This window comes from Diceros bicornis, chromosome 26, assembly GCF_020826845.1.
Source record: "Diceros bicornis minor isolate mBicDic1 chromosome 26, mDicBic1.mat.cur, whole genome shotgun sequence".
In the NCBI taxonomy this organism is placed as follows: domain Eukaryota; kingdom Metazoa; phylum Chordata; class Mammalia; order Perissodactyla; family Rhinocerotidae; genus Diceros; species Diceros bicornis.
Genome location: NC_080765.1, coordinates 27,794,482 through 27,813,178, shown reverse-complemented (window position 1 = coordinate 27,813,178; position 18,697 = coordinate 27,794,482). Strand labels below are relative to the sequence as shown.

The following is an 18,697-nucleotide window of genomic DNA, read 5'->3' as shown; positions in this document are numbered from 1 at the left end:
GCCTGGGGCTCGCGGTTTCGGATCCCGGGTGCCGACCTACGCACTGCTCATCAAGCCACGCTGTGGTGGCGTCCCACGTACAAAATAGAGGAAGATGGGCACAGATGTCAGCTCAGAACCAATCTTCCTCAGCAAAAAGAGGAAGATGGGTAACAGATGTTAGCTCAGGGCCGATCTTCCTAGCAACAACAAGAAAAAAAGAGTATGGACTCTGGAGCCAGCCTGCCTAGGTTCAAATCTCGGCTCTGCTACTTACTAGCTGTGTGACTTTGGATAGATCACTTAACCTCTCTGTACCTCTGTTTCTTCCTTTACAAGATGATGGTGGTATCTACCTCAAAGGGATGTTATGAGTATTAAATAAGTTAAGGTATGCAGAGAGCTTAAAACATATAAGTGTTTGCTTGACCCCAAATCTTGGACCTGCTTTTGCCTTCAATCTCGGCCTTTGGGTCCTGGCCCTGCTCCTTAATTCTGCATCTCACCCCTTCCCCATGCCACTTTCTGTCTTTGATCCTCCTAACCCCTTAACTGTGAATCTCCAAAATCTTACTGAGCAGTGGTCAATTCTTGGGGCCTCTTCTTCTGTGTTCCCAGACTCTCCCCGCCCTCACATTCTCTGCATTGCCAGCTCCTGTTGTACCTCCTACACATTAATCACAGCTAGCATGTATATAGCACCAGTTGTATGCAGGTGCTGTTCTAAGTGATTTACACACGCTAACTCATGGACTCCTCACCCCATGAGAAAGATACTCTTTTTATGCCGTTTTATAGAGAAGGAAACTGAGGCAGAGAAGCTGTCTGACTTGCCAGGTCGCATGACTAATCAGAAGCAGAGTCTGGACTTGAACTTGGTCTAGCTCTGGAGTCTGCGCTTGACCACTGTGATACACGACCCCCCACTTCTCTCCATCTGCACAGACGAGACCTTATTCCGGGCTCCAGTCTCCATCCCTGGACCAGTGGCCTCTTGTCCTGCTTCCCTGATTCCTCGCTGTCTCTCCAGCCTGGCATTTCCACATTGCTGTGGAGTCATCTTTCCAAAAACCAGCTGTGATCATGTCATCGTTCTTGCTGAAAACACGTCAATGTCTTCCCATTGTTCTTGGGGCAAAGTCGATGCTCTGACGTGACACATAAGCTGGATCATCGTACATCCCCCTTTGCCAAGCCTGCTCATAAACAGACCTGGTTATTCTGTTGCATTGGAATCCCAAAGGGTTTCTCGCAAGAGTCCCCTTTGGAAGACTACTCCTAAGACCCTGCATGCTGTGGGCCAGTCCGTCTCTCCAGCCTCTTCTTGATGACTCTCTCGCCCTCTGAGCCTCCCTCTTTCAGTCTCTTGTCCTCCCCAGCAGCCCTCTACTGATAGGCATTTGCACATGCTGTTCCCTCTGCCAGGCTGCCCTGCTCTCCCTCCTTCCCCCTGAGTTCAGTGAGTCTGTCTTGGTTGCAGATCTGCATCATCTGCAGAGCTTTATAACTGAACGCTGGTGCCTGGGACCATCCCAGATACATGAAGTCGGAATCTCTGATTGATTCAAAGCCCCCCAGTGGATTTTAATGTGCATCCAGGGTTAACAGCCCTGGTTGACTGGTACTCATCCTCCGGGCCACAGCTCAAGCATCACCTCCTCAGGGAAGCCCTCCCTGACCTCCCTGACCAGGTCAGTGCCCTGTCTTTTGCACTCTTAGAGCACACATACCTCTCCTTGCTGTCACACGTCACGGGGTGACTTTACATTTATTTACATGGTGACAAAGAGCCCAGCTTCTGGGTCCAAATCACTAGCTATGTGACCTTGGGTAAGTTACTTAACTTCTCTGTGCCTCAGTTTTCTGCCCTGTAAAACGAGGATAATAATAAACTATTTCATATGGTCAGTGAGGGTCAAATGAGTTAATTACATGTAAAGCTTTCAGAACAGTGCCTGGCATACGGTGAGAGCTATATGTGTTAGCTGTTACTGTAATAATAATAATAATCTCCCACTGAAGGTGGGTCAGCATCTGCTGTTTGATCGCTCCACGTCCAGGACAGCGCAGGGCACATGATAACACTTCGATAGCTGTTGGTGGAGCAGGGAGGTGTCCCACTGAGGTTCTTGGTAAAGGGTGGCGGATTGGCATGCACGGAACTTCTCTTCCTTGTCTGTATGGACCTAACGGTCTAGGATCCTTGTTTCCAGTGTTTGGGATCATTTGGATCAGAACCCACGTGGGCTTGTGGCGTCCTGAGTCCCAGGTGCTGATGGTGGCCTGGCTTCAGCTTCAGCAGCGTCCTTCCTGTCCTGCTGTATAAAGGTTCTTCCTGCTCTGTGGAAATGCAGGAAGGGCTTCTGTGGCAGAGGGAGCTGTCAGGAGGCGGGCACCGTGCTCTGCACCCAGAAACCACGCTGACAGCGTCCTTGCAAGTTGACTAACCCTGGGTCACAGTCTTGCATTTGGGCGACCTCCACGCAGCAGGGGGAGAGAGGGGAGCCCCCCATCTGTTGGCTGCTGGCACTGTTGGGAAGGGGAGAGGATGGGTGTGCGTGTTTTGTGGGTGATGGAGGATTTATTTATAACACGAGGGTGTGATCTGTTGCAGTGTGACTGTTCCTTGAAATGACTGCTGTACACTGAGCAGTGCACGCACGTTGCGGCCTCCACAGGAAGAGGCGGGGCGGACTCTGTGAGCAGCCTGGACCACCCAGGTTGTCAGAACTTGAAGGCCCCCTGGGGAATACCCAGCTTAACCCCTTTGTTTTCTGAAGGGGGAACTGAGACTTGGAAGTGACTTGCCCAAGATCGCAGATGTAGTTTTTATTTTAAGTTAACATTTATCAGGTGCATACTACATGCCAGTCACTGCGCTAATAAGCACAATATAATCATGATTTCGTTAATCCTTGCAAATCTAGAAAGCAGGAACATTTATTTATTATATTCAATAAACACTTACATAGCGTTTACTAAGTACGAGGCTCTGTGCTGAGCCCTTTACAGATATAAACTCATTAGATTCTCATAATCCTAAGAACATTTAGAGCTATTATTATTATTTCCGGTTTAAAAATGAGACTGGAGCACAGAGAGGTTAGGTAACCTGTCCAAAGTCACATAGCTCGAAGTGGTTGAGTTGGGATTCGATCTCAGGCAGCCTGGCCTTGCAGTGCATGCTACCCTGCTGTAGTGTCGCTCCACATGACAGCTCTTAGCTCCATTTCGCAGGTGAGACCATCAAGGCTCATAGAGCTTAAGTAACTTGCTCGAGGCTGCATGACTGGGAAGTAACAGAGCTGGGGATGAATTTTGACTGTCTAGCTTTAGATTCTGTCTCATGAGCTCTCTACTGAATTTTCTCTCATGGGGGCTGGGTCTCATGGCTGAGGGATCTGAGCTGGGACAGGGAATGGGGACTGAGGCAGAGCTTGAAGGCAGTCAGGTGGCAGTGGGTGGTGTCAGCCAGTTCCACCTGGGTCGAAGCGGGGCCCTGTGCAGGTGAATTGCGTGCAGAGCGCCGGCCAAGTGGCTGCTGTCAGCTTCCGCCCTCTCATCCTTCAGATCTCGGCTCCAACCTCGCTTCCTCGGGGAAGGCTCCACACCTCTCTGTCCAGCTGAGTCCCTCACTCTGAACTCTCTGAGCACCACGAGCTTCTCCTTCACAGCGGTCAGAAGTGTCCATTCGTTTGTGCTTTTTTACTGTCTCCTCCCAGCTAGGCTGTGAGCCCCTGAGGGCGGAGCCTGTGTCTGATGGAGCCCATCCAGCGCCTATCACGTGCAAGGTGCTCCACGAATGTTTGGGGAATTAATGGAAAGATAAATGAATGGCTGATTGCCTTAGTGGAGGGAATTGGCGCAGGAAGTCCAGACTGAAGTTCAAGAAGTGGGAACATACACGGGGTTTACTGGGAAAAGTTACAACTCAGCAGACATAGAGATGCGCTGGCCAGCAATAATTAATAATAATAGCTGGTAGTTATTGAGTGCCTGCTCTGTGCCAGGCAACTGTTTTAAAGGTTTTAAGTAATTCACTCCTCACAACAATCCCAGGAAATAAATGTCGTTGTTGCCCCTAGTTAACAGATGAGGACGCAAGTATGGAGAGATCAGGGAACATGGCCAAGGGACAGACATGGCCAGTAAGTGGTGAGGCTGCCTTATGAATCCAGGCACCCGGCCTGGAGCTTCACCTTTAAAATATCCTACTAAGCCACCTCTTTATGGCCAACTGAGTCCTGCCCCAGGCTGAGGGCCACCTGACCATTCCAGGCCTCACCTGCTGGAAAGGATGTGGCATCTCGTGCCTGCCGACTACAGCACCAAACTGGAGCTGAGCCTGCGGGTCCAGTGTTTGATGCCTTGAAGCCACTCAGAGTTGGGGCTGGCTTGTCCCCGAACACAGCCTTCCAGAAGACAACTCGTGTTTGCTCTGGAGAATGAGGACTCCCACTTTCACCTGAGGCTGGGTCTGTGCCTCTCTCGGAGGCTCAGTGAAGGGACACAGCTGCTGGTTCATGAGGTCTCCCTCGGTTACGCTGCTTAGAGTTGGGATCCGGCCAGAGTTACGAACTCAGATGCCTGCAGGGGCCAGGCAGTAACCAGCAGGCTGCGTGAGGACTGTGGGGACTTGCAGAGTATATGCCCCACCCGGGCGTGGCCAGGACTCAGTTCAGCCCATGGCTGCCTTCAGGAGAGCTGGCCCTGAGTCGCCAGTTCTGAGCTCTTCACTAATGTTCTGTATAAATATGACGGATATAACACCCCCATAAAATCGTGGCTCTCTGTGCTGTGAGTCCCACCCCGAGGCCTGGAAATACATCTCTGCAAGAGATTTGCATCTCAACCATGGAGGATGGCACAGCCAGGTTAAGAAGCGCCGACTTAGCTTAGAATTGAGATCACTCGTTGAAATAACGTATAAATCCTGGAAAGGAGGAGACTAGCTTCACATTAATGGCAACTAAGAAGAGTTTAGAAGAAGAAAACTTTTCTGGAAGGACATAAAGGAAGGCTCAAATTACATATGAATTCTCTCTGTCTCTGTCTCTGTCTCTGTCTCTGTCTCTGTCTCTCTCTCTCTCTCCACTGCCAGCCCTGATTCTACAGCATCCCTTGCCACACAAACAACCTTAGCTCTGCTGCACGGTTCCTTGTTCTAAGTTCTCATTGGCCCAGTTCTTCCTGAGCTGGTGCTGTAGGTGGGAATTTTTCTAGAAGGGACAATAAGTAGGCTTGGCAAAGACTGGCGTTTCCGATACAATCTGGAAGAATACGTGGGTGAGAATAACCAAGAAAATTTTGAAAACAGACAGTAATTCTGGGGGAGGGGTAGGTGGGTATAATATGGATGTTTCTAGGTACTAAGATATTATAAACCTATGATATACGCTCATAGTATGGGACTGAGGCAGAAATAGAGAGACAGATCAGTGGAGCATGAGAGAAAATTTAAAACGAATAAAGGATACATGAGAAATTAGTGTATGGTCAAAGAGGCATTTCACATCAGCAGGGGAAGATACATTCCATACATCTGTCGTTACAACTGGCTAAACATTTAAGAAAAAAATAAAGATCTCTCCTCAGAGCTCCTGCCAAAATGAATTCCAAGGGAAATAATGATTTCAGTGTAAAAAAATGAAACCGTAAGAGGTTGAAGAAAATACTGGGAAGGACTTTCTAAATATAACAGCAGAGACAGAGACGATAAAGGAAAAGGGGAGAATTTGCACTTTATTTAAATACACACACACACAAACACACTTGTGGTGTTATATGTTGAAAAATGAACATCAACAAAATTAAAAGGCAAAGGAAAAACTGGGGAAATATTTACTGCATTTATCATAGGTGAATGGTTAATATTCTTCATAATTGTGTAGGAAATTTCTTAGAAATCATTTAGAAAGAAACAAACTTGAATTTAAACATGGACAAAGGATACGGACAGGAACTTAATGATAACAGTGAACACTTATTAAATGTTTATTCCCACCAGTGACGCTTAAGCAGTTTCCATGCAGTATCTCACTGAACTCTCTCATCAAATTAGGAGTTAGCTATTACTATTATTCTATTTTCAGATCAAGAAACTAAAACTTAAAAGGGTTAAATAACTTGCCCCAGAGTCAAAAAGCTAATAACTGCCAGAGAGCCAGGTGTTAAGTTTGATCGTGGCTACTAATTAACCCTTAGTATTGACATTGACTCCAGTGTAGACCTGAACCCAGGAAATCATATTTAAAATTTGACGAAAGCTTACATGACAGAAGCTCGTCCTTCAAATTGAACAATTACTTATTTGCCGAAGGGGCGGCGGTTAGAGGAAGGCGTGGTGCATCAAGGGCTGGAGTAGACCGTCCCCAGGCGCAGGAACATTTACACAGCCGTTTACACAGCATTATCAGTTCTATTCACGCTGTCCTCCAGGAACAAAATCAAAGATCTTCCCCAAATTATAGTGCCCTTCTTTTAGCCTTGGCGCGCGTGTGTAATTACAGCTTCTAACGTTGTAGGCATTTCATGTTCACAAAATCTTGGGCCACACGGTCCCAATTAAGGCTTCCCTGCTGCTTTGTCTCTTGGGAATTTTTGGCCTTTTGTTTACATTTTGGGGCACGGCGGGACTGTTGTGTTACCCAACGTGGTGGTACAAGCTGGGAGATTTCTGTGGTAGAATATTCTTCTTCATATCAAAACTACACCAAGGTATATATGGAGAGTCTTATTCCCTGTAAACTCTGCTTCCTCCTGCCTCCATAGAGAAACACTTTTATTAGGTTCTCTTGCAGCGTATCCTTCTAGAGTTTCATTACGCAGGTGTGAGTAATTTAGCATACAGTTTCATATCCCACCTCACTTTCTCACACAAGAGGTAGTGTGCAGTATACACTCTTCTGCACATTGGGTTCTTGTTTTTTTCTTTTTCGGTTTCACTTAAAAATATACCCTTAAGATTTTTCCATATTAGTGCAGAGAATTCCTCCTTCTTCATGCCTGCGTAGTATTCCATTACGTAGCTGCACTGTATGGTTTATTTAAGCAGCTTCCTCCCTATGACGCTTGGCTTGTTTAAAATTTCTTGCTATTATAAGCAATGCTGCAATGAACAACCAGGTACCTATATTATTTCCTAGGTATGTGGGTTGATCTCCAGGATAAAGTCGCAGAAGTGGAAGGAGTAGGGAGTCAAAAGGAGAGACCCATTTGTAATTTTGATAGAGAGTGCCCGACTGCCCCGACAGGGTGACACCAATTGGCCTGCCCACCAGACGTGTCTGTGTCTCCACAGCTTCTCAACGGAGAAACCACTGGGATGAACATTTTAAAATTTCGTTTAAAGAGTTGTTTCTTTCATTTTAAGGTATTAGAAAAAACATAATTTACACATCGATCCCACGAGTTCACACTCTTAGAGTTTCATTGTAAAATAAGTTGATTTAAGTAAAAATCGCATGCTGAGTTAAAGAAAAGTGCTGACTAAAGGATATTATAGGTTATAGGTAGATGTGTAAAATTATGACAGCTCAGGACTGAAGTTTGGGGAGTGTCACCATGATTATTTTTTCCCTTTGGAAGAAGAAAATCAAGAGCTTGGACTTCCTGTGTGCAGGGCTCTGTGCTGAGAGCTTTAATCATCACAACCAGTCTATGAAGTGGCTACTGTTTTTATCTCCATTTTATGGAGAAGGAACCGGAGACTCAGAGAGGTTACGCCACTTGCCTGAGGTCACACAGTTAGCTCCAGAGCCCAGGCTGGTACTCTTCCCTCTGTTCTGACAGTATTTCCGTCTGGCATCTTCAGTTTCGCCTTGCCCGTCTACCTCCCGGGAAATGGACCTTCAGGGGCTTTTGTGGCCTGTAAACGTCCAGGGACGACACAGCCTGAACTTACGGGCTGCTTTTACTTCCTCCTCTGACTGATGCTGGGCTGTGCTTCAGTGCCGCTTCCTTAGTCCTGCAGCTTTGCCCCAGCTCAGTCAGATTTCAGCCCACCTGTGAACAAAGCCACACAGCCCATTCAGACTGAGAAAGGCTATTTTAGGTTTTGACTGAGAGGTTTCAAGTTTTTTTCTTTTCTTTTTGGTTTCTGATCTGTGCTTCCTTCCTCCTTAGCTGCTTGTGCCTGGAGTCAGGTGATGAACTGAAGATGTTGAGCTGGGATCTGCCTGTCCTTTGTGCCTGGGATTTGGGCGTTGATGGTGAAGACATTGGTTTTGGGGTGGGGGTGGGGAACCCTGAGTGGCCTGTCACTGGCATGTCACGAAGGGTGTCATCACCTGGAAGCCCCTGTCGGGTGGGAGACCCTCTGGGAAGGCTGAGGAGCGGGGAGCAGCCAACTGGCACTCAGGTGTTCCCGCCCGGCTGCCCGCATGTCTGGAGCCTGGCAGACTTGGCTTCCAGTCCTGGCTGTTCCACTTCCTTGCTTTGTGACCTCAGACCCGTTACTTCCTTAAGCCTCAGTTTGCTCGTCTGGAATACCAGGGTAGTAACTCCTCCCTCATTGGCCATTATGAGGATTTAATGACGTCATGTGGAGCCCTGAGCACAGCGCTTGGCAGACAGTCTGTGCTCAATGCATGGTAGCACAAGTCACAAGAGTTGATTCTTGTTTTGTTGTTATTCAGCAGTCTCTCGGATCGGGATCAGAAGTGGAATAAACTTGCGAATCCAAGCTTGCCTAGTACAGGGCAAGATGGAGCCCCAACCGCGTGAAATAGTGAGGAGAGGAGTGGTGCTAGGATCTTGTGGAAGCCTGATTCCTAGGAGTGGGGGAGATGACCGGGGCCACTGGAAATCAAGGTGTGATGCCGGGGTAGGGAAACTGTAGTTTCAAACCTGTTTCTGAAAGCACATGGCACTGAGCCAAATGAACTCATTCAGGAGTTTAGAGGATGTATTCATATGTGGTTGCATCCCAGCCAGTGGGGTGTAGGGAGAGAGGATGGAGGGATCTGGCAGAAGTCACAGACCCAAATTCCTACAGGGACCAGGTGGGGAAGGGAAAAGAGTGAAGCAGAGATGGTGTAAGACAATAGGGAATGGTGGGGACTGGAGAACTGGAAGCTTATACTTTATCTAATGGGGGCAGTCACTGCTCAGCCCACAGGAATGTGTGTCCGGTGTTGCCACAACTTGTGAATTTTCAAAATGAGTCAGAAATTTACATTTTTTTTCTTTGTGAGGAGATCAGTCCTCAGCTAACATCTGCCAATCCTCCTCTTTTTTTGCTGAGGAAGACCGGCCCTGGGTTAACATCTGTGCCCATCTTCCTCCACCTTACATGGGATGCCACCACAGCACATCCTGCCAAGCAGTGTGCCGGTGCGCGCCTGGGACCTGAACTGGCGAACCCCAGGCTGCCGCAGCGGAGCGCGTGCACTTAACTGCTTGCGCCACCGGGCCGGCCCAGAAATTTACATTTTTATCTGACATTTTATGATTTTTTTTTGGTGAGGAAGAGTGAGCCTGAGCTAACATCTGTGCCAATCCTCCTCTATTTTGTATGTTGGCCACTGCCACAATGTGGCTTGATGAACAGTGTGTAGGTCCTCGCCCAGGATCTGAACCCATGAATCCCAGGCTGCTAAAGTGGAGTGTGAGAACTTAACCACTATGCCACCGGGCCGGCCCTATGATTTTTAAATGTAGTCTACTAATTCAGATTTTTAAGATGCACCACATGGGCCAAATGTAGCCTGTTTGTAAGCTCTGTATGGCCCATGGGCTCCAGACTGTGACCTCTGAGCATGAAGAAGGACCCAGGCCAGGGAAGGGGATGGGCTACAGGTGGGTTGGGGCAGGGTCCGGCCAGTGTGGCCTGGGATGGGGGGAGGGATTGAGGCAGAAGTGGATGTTGCATCTCTGAATGGGACCAAAACAAGAGCACAGGGAGAGTTCTGACTTAGAGGCTACGAGGACCCCTGGGCTCATCCCAGGGCGGGTCAATAGCCACAGACTCGGAGGCTGGTAAGGGAATGTATTTTTGTTAAAGGCAGGGCTGACATTTAACTTGCATCCACTGGCACTACTACACAAAATTGAAATACTTTTCGACTGATTGGTAAATAGCCACTGGGCCCTCTGAGCCTCCTCCCCCCATTTTCCATCCATCCACTTCTTCCCCACCAGCTCCTCCCTCCCCCACCTCGCCGTGATCGGCAACTAAAGAGTTAACTAGGCCCTGTGGTCCATTCTGATTGGTCAGTGGGTATTGTGGAGCCAGCGTGATTGTCAATATCTTGACTCTCACACTGCCCCCTCCTCCCACCCCACTGCGGGTAACAGATCTCCGCTCCTTGGAGCCCGCTGTAAAAAATATCCACCTCAGCCCTGGGGCTGTGTGTCTCCTGGCCACCTGCGTCCCAGGCACTAAACGTGTAAGACCCTTGAGTTAAGCGTCCACCTCTGTGCCAGTCACCTGTGTCTGGGCACAGGGTGGGGGGGCATCTCAAAGTGCAAACCCGCCCATCTCAGAGATGGCACTGGGCATGGACAGGCATGGATGGGCACCCTGAAGGATTCTCCTTGATAATCGTGGAGTCCTGAGGCCCCCGGCTGTAGGAGGGCAGGTTTATCCCAAGCTCTCCCAAGTGGCAGACGGGAGGGGGGCAGAATCGATCAGGGGATGACCTGGCTTGTCTGAGTGGGCTGAGGGATTGGGGCGGTGGGTGGGCAGAGTTGGTACTTACAAGTAGGAGCCCTCTTGAAAGCTGAGGCAGGGGAATAAGGTTGGAAGCACCTCCATCAGCCTCTAAATAAACCATCAAGAAGCAAACATTTCTGTGCAGCTTGCCTAATTGGCCTTCCTTTCTCCAGCCTGGCTCTAAGCCGTCTTGCACAGCACACTCTAATGCATTTTCTTAAAGCAGCATGTGCATCGCGCAGGAACCCTCAGTGGTTAGTGGCGATGATTGCAGCCCCACGGCTGCCATCACGACTCATTGACCTCTTACTGCGTGCCAAGCACTGTGCAAAATGCTGTGCTGCCAAGTCTGGGGAGCCCTGGGCAAGTCACCACACCTTTCAATCCCTCGGTTTCCTCATCTGTAAAATGGGGATAATAAGTAGTACATAGTTCATAGGAATGTTAGGAGGATTAAATGAGTGAATGCCTGGTAAATCCCTGAAAACAGCGCCTGGCATGAATAAATGCTCAATAAATGTTAACTCTCACTCATTAAATATTTATTGAGCACCTTCTATATGCCAAGTACCACATATGCCCTGGGATATGATGGTGAGCAAAATTCCTTCATGTTGCTTGCAGCTAAGCGTGAGAGAGATGCAGTTGAGCATGCAATTACAATACAGTGGTTTAGATGCTGTGATGAGGAAGACTTGGGAGGGCAGGAGATTTGTGTATTTCTCTTCGGTCTCTCTCTGCTGTTAGAATGTTAAGTTCAACGAGAGTGGGCATGCTGTCTCCTGTGCTCACAGTCGTATCCCCAGTGCTGAGGAAATACCTGGCTCTCAGAAAACATTTGCTGGGTGAATGAACAAGGGAAGGAAGGAAGGAAGTGCTATATTAGCTGGACCTGGATGATGAGGCATTAATGATGTTGGGGGGTGGAGAGAAAAGGGAGAGTAACTTGGCGCATCCCAGCTTTGGAGCCAGGCAGCCCCCAGGGGAAATCCCAGCTCTGCAGGGGGCCAGCTGGTTGACCTTGGAAAAGGTCATACTCTCTAGTCTGAGTCTGTTTCGTCATCCCTGAACTGGGAAGGCATAACGTCTCCACGTGGCATGTCATAAGGACTGGAGAAAGTGCACGTGGGACATCCAGCATACCCTTGGCGTGTGGGCAGCTCAGGGTAGATGTGTTTTCTTTTCCCTTCCCATTCTTTGTGCTACTTGGCATCTCCCGTTGTTGAAGAGATGTGCTGAGATGGAGAAGGGGCCTGATACCATCTAGTCAGAAATGTTTGGATCCTCCACCCTGAGATTCCCCAGGGAGATATATGCATGGAGGAAAGTGCAAAGCCAGCAAAGAGGCAATTTATTATCAGTTGGGGTTTTGCTGGAAGCCTCAAGGTAGAGCTCATGAGGTCTCAGGGGCTCCTTTTCTCTATACTGGGTAGGCCTAAGGAAATTTAAAACCTAATCAAAACTAATTCTCGGCTCCTTTGAGGTCAACATGTCAGGGAACCCAGAAGGAAGCACAAGCATCAAGAGGAGAGAGAGAGCTTGCCCCAGGGCTTGGAGTGGAGCTGGCCCAGGCCACTCATGCCCAATGGTCTTAGGGGACTACGGTCACCATGGGACCTGGACCCTGCAGCCTCCTGGGAGAAGAGAGAGAGTTGGGAGAGGAAGAGAAAGATGGCGGGGATAACTTTTAACACCTGTGCAAGCTCCACCCACTGAGGCCAGGCCAATCAGCATCTTGGAATCTGACTAACCAGATCAGCTCTCCTCCTCCTTAGAGGCTGAGTAGCAAAGTGAGAGAAGCCTTGAGCGCCCCCTACAGGCTAATACTAGTCATGAACAGGTGTTTCTTTTTAGGTGGGTTTGAGGCACTCATTTCTCAAGTTTAAGGTGAATTCTCAAAGGGCAGGCACATGGGAAGCGTTTCATGGCACGGAGCACTGGGACTCTTTCCAGGAACTGGGTGTATTTCTTAGTCTTGTTGCCCAGGGATGGAGACATGGCCGGTTAAGCCGTCAACTGATAGCCTTTAATTTTTGTTTTGTGATTTCCAAGCCTGCTGTTGTTACTGGGGTAGCATCTCAGTCCTCGAGTGGCACAGGTGGCTGCTGGGGCCCTTCTGCATCCTGGGAGCCCTGCAGGGTCCCACTGGCCAGAGCAGAGCTGACTCAGCCTCTCAAACTTGGCCCTCCAGAGCTGTGCAAGGGCCAACACTTCATCTGCCTGACCATAGAGGCTTGGAATGTCATGAAAGAAGCCTTGTAGCTCATTGAGAAGACGCAGGCCAACAATAGCCTTCAGTGACTGAGGATTTTTTAGGCAGGCTTATTGAGATAGACTTTTCATGCAGCAAAATTCACTTTTTTTACATACAATAAACTTCACCACAGTTGATATATAGAACATTCCAATCATCCCCAAAAAAGTTCCCGCATGCAGCCCCTTTGTTATCAATCTCCTTTCCATCCCAACCTCTCTCCACCGATCTGTTTTCTGCCCCCATAGTTTTGCCTGTTCGAGAACGTCATTTAAGTGGAATGAAACAGCATGTGTTGTATCTTTCTGTTAGCATAATGCTTTTGAGATTCGTGTGTGTTGTTCCCTGTAGCAGTAGTTCATTCCTTCTTACTGCCGAGAAGTGTTCCATTGTGTGGCTGTACCATTCACACATTCAAGGACATTTTGGTTGTTTCCAGCTTTTGGCTTTTGTAAGTAAAGCAGCTATAAACTTTCATGTACAGGTTTTTGTACAGATAAATGTTTTCACTTCACACCTAGGAGTGGGAATGCTGGCTCATATACAATAAGGGTATGGGTAACTTGATAGGAAACTGCCAAACTGTCTTCCAAAGTGGCTTTACCATTTTGCATCCCCCCAGCATCATAGGAGAGCTGTGTTCTCTCCTCATCAGCATTGGTATTGTCAGTTTCAATTTTCTAAAATTTTAGCCATTCTAGTAGGTATAAGGATTGTTTTTAAAGTTTGAAAATAACAGTTTCCTAAGGAGAAATGTTCATGACTTTAATAGCACATAAAATAATATCTATTTACTGTGTCTCTTTATTTGCTTACTTGGTCATTTTCTGTGTCTGTCAGAAGAACATACCTACATCAATAAACACATGTGAGTAGATGAATGAAGGCAGGGAGGAAGGAGGGAAGAGGTGAGTAGCATATAGTGAAGGCTAGGGGGTCAGATGAGCCCTGGGTTGGAACCGAAGACCCATGCTCTTAATGTCTGCAGTATCCTATTTCACAGAGAAAGCAGCTTTCAGGCTGGTTGGGGAAAGAGAAGAAGGAATTTTGCAGTTAGAGCAGTGATGGGAAAGCAGTTCTTGAAGGAGAAAGACGATGTGCAGAGCCCGAGGGTCAGGAAGGGTAGGGCATGTCTGGGAGTATGAACGAGTCTTGTGTCCTGAGAACGTAGTGTGTGCTTGGGGCCATAGCTGGGATGACCTGGGTGTGTAGTAATAATAACGGAAGAGCTTATACTGCTTACGATGTGCCCTGTGGTTCTAAGATCTCCACATAGGTTAATTCACGTATTCTTCCGAACGGTCCTATAAGCTTAGAGCACTATCATTATCTCCACTTTACAGACAAGGACACTGAAGCACAAAGAGATGAAGTAACTTGCTCAAAGTCATACAGCTAAGAACCCAGGCAGTTCACGCTCCCAAGTCTACCTTTAACCACTGCACTACACTGCCAGGTTAGGAAGGGCATGTTTGTTAGTTAGGGTACCGTGTAAGCTGCTGTAACAAATAGCCCCCCAAATATAGTGACTTAAACAAGACAGAAGGTAGGTTTTCTCTCAGGTGTCTGTGCAAAGGGACAAAGTCCAAGGCTGGTGGGGTGGTTTTATCCTTTCGACACATGGCTCCAAGTTTGGGTCCAAGGTGGTTGCTTCCAGTTCTCACCACCTTCTAGCCAGTGGGAAGGGGGAAAGGGGCCAGGGAGGCTTGTACACATTCCTTTTAAGGGAATGGCCCTGATACACACACATCCCATTGGCCAGAACTCAGTCACATGGCCAGACTAAGCTGCAAGGGAGGCTGGGAAATGTGGTCTCTAATTGGGCAGCCATGCTTTTTGCTAAAACTCAAGGATTCTGTTATTAAAGGGAAGAATGGATATTGGTGGAAAACTGGCAGTCTCTGCCTCAATCTATGGACTATTCACTGGACTTTGAACTCTGTTCTGGAGGCGATGTGGTACTAGCAAATGGCCTCTAAGTGGGCAGGTTTCATGCCCAAACTTGGTTTTAGATTACTCCGGAAGCTGGCTCCGAGGATAAAGGGGGCAGAAATAGGAGAAAGGGGACCTATTTAACTGATGTGTCTGTCACTTGTTTTTTTTTTTTTGTGAGGAGAATCAGCCCTGTGCTAACATCTGCCAATCCTCCTCTTTTTTTACTGAGGAAGACTGGCCCTGCGCTAACATTTGTACCCATCTTCCTCCACTTTATATGGGATGCCGCCACAGCATGGCTTGCCAAGCGGTGCATTGGTGCTCGCCCAGGATCCGAACCTGTGAACCCCGGGCTGCCGCAGTGGAGTGCATGCACTTAACCGCCTGCGCCACCGGGCTGGCCCCCTGTTACTTGGCTTTGTGTCTCTGGAGTCCTTGCTGCAGGCAGGAGTCAGGAGGTTGGGTTCTCAGATGGAGGACTTGCAGGCACCCATGAGTGTGCTGGGGCTGGAATGGGAGCCGTCAGCTGTCGCATTCATTCATTCATTCATTCATTCATGCATCAAGCACCCTGTCTGGGCCCAGGGCTCTGGTGATGGTCCCAACAGCTATGATGAACGCTGGGGGCCAAGTTCAGTTCCCGGTGAGTTCTCTGGGGGTACTCAGTCAGTGCACTGACGCTGGCCTCTTTTGTTTGTTTCTCTTGGCCTTAGGACCCCCGGAGCAAACACAAGTTCAAGATCCACACATATTCCAGCCCCACGTTTTGTGACCACTGTGGGTCACTGCTGTACGGACTCATCCACCAGGGGATGAAATGTGACAGTAAGTACACTTGCTCTCTGACAGCCTCTGCCGACTGGGCTGCTGCCTGGTGGTTTGGGGTCCAAGTCTGCAACACATTCTCCCAAGGCCTGGGGGCGCTGGTGTACCAGTTGTCTGTTGCTGAGTAACGATCCTCTCATCCCAAAATGTAGTGGCTTAAACCAATAACCATTTATTTAGCTCAAGATTCTGCAAGGCAGTCCTTTGGCTCTGAGCTGGACTTACTCAAGCATGTATGGTGGGTTAGCGGGTTGGCTGGGGGCTGGGTCTGGCCTTGGACGGCCTCACCCACGTCCGGAAGGACGGCTGGCATCTGAGTGATGGGAATGGCAGGGCCACGTGTCTTTCATCCTGAGCAGGTTAGCCTGGGCTTGCTCACACAGAGGTGGCAGGGTCCCAAGTACTTCAAGAGGGCAAGTCCCATTGATCAAAGCAGGTCACACAGCAAGGTCCCCAGTCAGTGTGGGAGGGGACAGTCCCTGGGTGTGGATACGGGGAGGCATGGACAAATCGGGGCCACTCCTGCAGCCATGCACACAGCTGTTTCCAACACTGATGTGCGGGCTCATGAATTCTTTGCATAGAGAAGACCTACCTCCCTGTAGCACCCACAGGTCTATGCGAGAGGAGGAAAGAGAGTGTGATTCTGTAGCCAGGCTGGGGTGGAAGGAAGGCAGGTGGAGGCAGGACTCCTCTTTATCTAGTGAAGGACTGAATGGCCTGTGGGTCAGGGAAGCGAGCAGGCTTCGAGAGCTGCAGCTGCGAAGGGACGGGGGTCAGTGTGCTGGTGGCTCCCAGAGGCTTGTTGGCCTGCAGCAGGCTGACCAGTCACGAGGCCCGACTGTCCCTGTCACAGGCGTCCTGAGCCCAGAGGACAGAGGGAGAAACTCACAGGGGGCAGAGAGAGACAGAGAGGAGTGTGAGTGTGGATGGGGTGGAAGAGAGTGAGAGAGAGACACACTCAAGCACAGACAGAGACAGATGCAGGGGGATGGACGACACACACGTACATAGGTGTCAGGAGTAGTGGGGGTGAGATCTATAAAGGGGCTCAGCTAGAGAGAGAGACTGAGGCAAGAGGAGGGACAGATGGACAGACCAACAGACAGAATGATTGGAAGTGACACAGAGATACAGAGATGGAGAGAGACCAGAGACAGAGAGAAGCGCACACATGGAGAGACACAGAGAGAGATGGGGAGAGACAGAGTCATGACGCAGGCGCGGAGAGTGAAACAGATGCAGCCGAGGCAGCGAGCACACACTGAAACAAAGAGCAGAGACAGGGAAAGAGATGTAGACCGATGTAGGTGCCGAGAGATAGACAGACAGACAGACACAGAAACAGGGCAAGAGCCACAGAGACACATGTGGTGGGTGGGGTCCCCCAGGTAGACACATGACACAGGCAGGGAGAGGGAGTGACAATGATGCCTTCTGCCTATAGGACATGGATTCCTCTTAGCACACGGGGGCCTGGAATGTGGGAATGATGGCCCTGCCCCAGGAACAGGGGTGGGTGGGAGGGAGCTTGGGCTGACGCGGGGGCCCTGAAATTGGATATTCAGCTCCCAGGGGGCTCTCCCTTCCTCTCCCGCCATCCTTTTCGCTCCACAACTCATTTTCCGTTTTATAATTTGCCTGCTGCCTCCTAGAGCTTGGGGGTACTGAGAAGGGGCCCCCTCAGCATTCCCTGCCCGTGGTTCAGCCTCTCCCCCTGATTTCTCGAACTGGAAAGAGGTTCCCCCGAGAGAACACTGGATTCCTGGCGCACCTTCTTGGAGCAGCCATTGTTCTGGAAGACTTCGGGGAAATCAACCACCCACTGGGACAAACACAGATACACTAGGAGGAGTGTGCGAAGGGAGCATATATTTATCGTAGAACACATGAGACGTCAATCGATCAGATTCAGTTTGCAGACGTATTTCATTTGTCTTTCCCTGGGCTGAAGTTTTTTCTTGTAAATAGTTATGGTGGATACTATGGGGCTCCTCAGATCCTTTTCAGGACCCTGCCCTGCTTGCCAGCCACTGTGGGTTCATAGCTGTACCCCTCGTTGGGAATTGCCCTTGGGATCTCCCCCAAGGTGATGCCCCTCCCAGGGGTGGTTCATGGCCAAAGACTGGCTGACGCAGGTCTGCAAAGGCCTGGCCCTCTTGTCTCAATTTGGGACAACTCTGAAAGGTCATCAGAGCTCCCGCCTCCCCTAACCTTCAGCCTGGGTGGCTCTGTGTGGCCAGCTCCTTCCTCCCCAGAGCACTTACCATAAACCTGCCTGAAACTCTTGTTTCAGACTCTTTTTCCAGGGAACCCAGCCTATTAGCTGTTAATGTTTAAAACTCGGGAGAGGTCGCATACGAATAGGGATTCCTGTGTATCTTGAAAAATGGGCAGCCTTGGGAACTTTGGGTGCGCAGGTGGCACGGCTGTGCCTGTGTGGGGGCTGCTGTGTTCTCGAGTTGGCCACGTCCCACCGCTCCCACATCTTTCCTCACTTGTGTTACCTGCGGCCCGTGGCATTGAAGTTGGCGATCTGGCTTCAGAGCCACTGCGGATGTGCGAGGTGCACCCTTAGCCTTCCAGGAGGGAGGACGGGTTCCACCTCCTCTGTTCATAAGGGCCTGGGGGAAGAGTTGGAGAAGCCCCTCTGATGAGACTCGGGCAGGGCAGGCTGGTCACAGCCAGCCTTGGAGGGAAGGAGGGGAGCAGGAGGGGCCCAGCCAGTCCCGGGTGGGGGCAGATGCCCTGGGCACCAGCCTGGGCCCGCCTGAGCCGCGCCCTCTCTGCCCTCGCAGCCTGCATGATGAACGTCCACAAGCGCTGCGTGATGAACGTCCCCAGCCTCTGCGGCACGGACCACACGGAGCGCCGCGGGCGCATCTACATCCAGGCCCACATCGAGAGGGAAGTCCTCATCGTTGTCGGTAGGTGGCGCTGGGGCTCCCGCTCTGGCTCCAGCTGGGTCCAGACCTTGCTCTACCCCTGTGTTAGGGGCGGGGAGGCTGGAGGAGGGATGGGCGGCCGCAGGGGTGAGGAGGGAGGCGGCG

General features: G+C 49.8%; 1 protein-coding gene across 3 annotated transcripts in view; it reads left to right on the top strand.

Moving 5' to 3' along the window:
• PRKCB (protein kinase C beta) overlaps positions 1-18,697 on the top strand; it is a 309,251-nt gene that overhangs the window by 146,300 nt on the left and 144,254 nt on the right. For all 3 annotated transcript variants that reach the window (XM_058569841.1, XM_058569842.1, XM_058569840.1), the window contains exons 4-5: positions 15,536-15,647; positions 18,446-18,574. In XM_058569841.1, the coding sequence (XP_058425824.1) occupies positions 15,536-15,647; positions 18,446-18,574 (241 nt within the window). The remainder of the gene's footprint in view (positions 1-15,535; positions 15,648-18,445; positions 18,575-18,697) is intronic.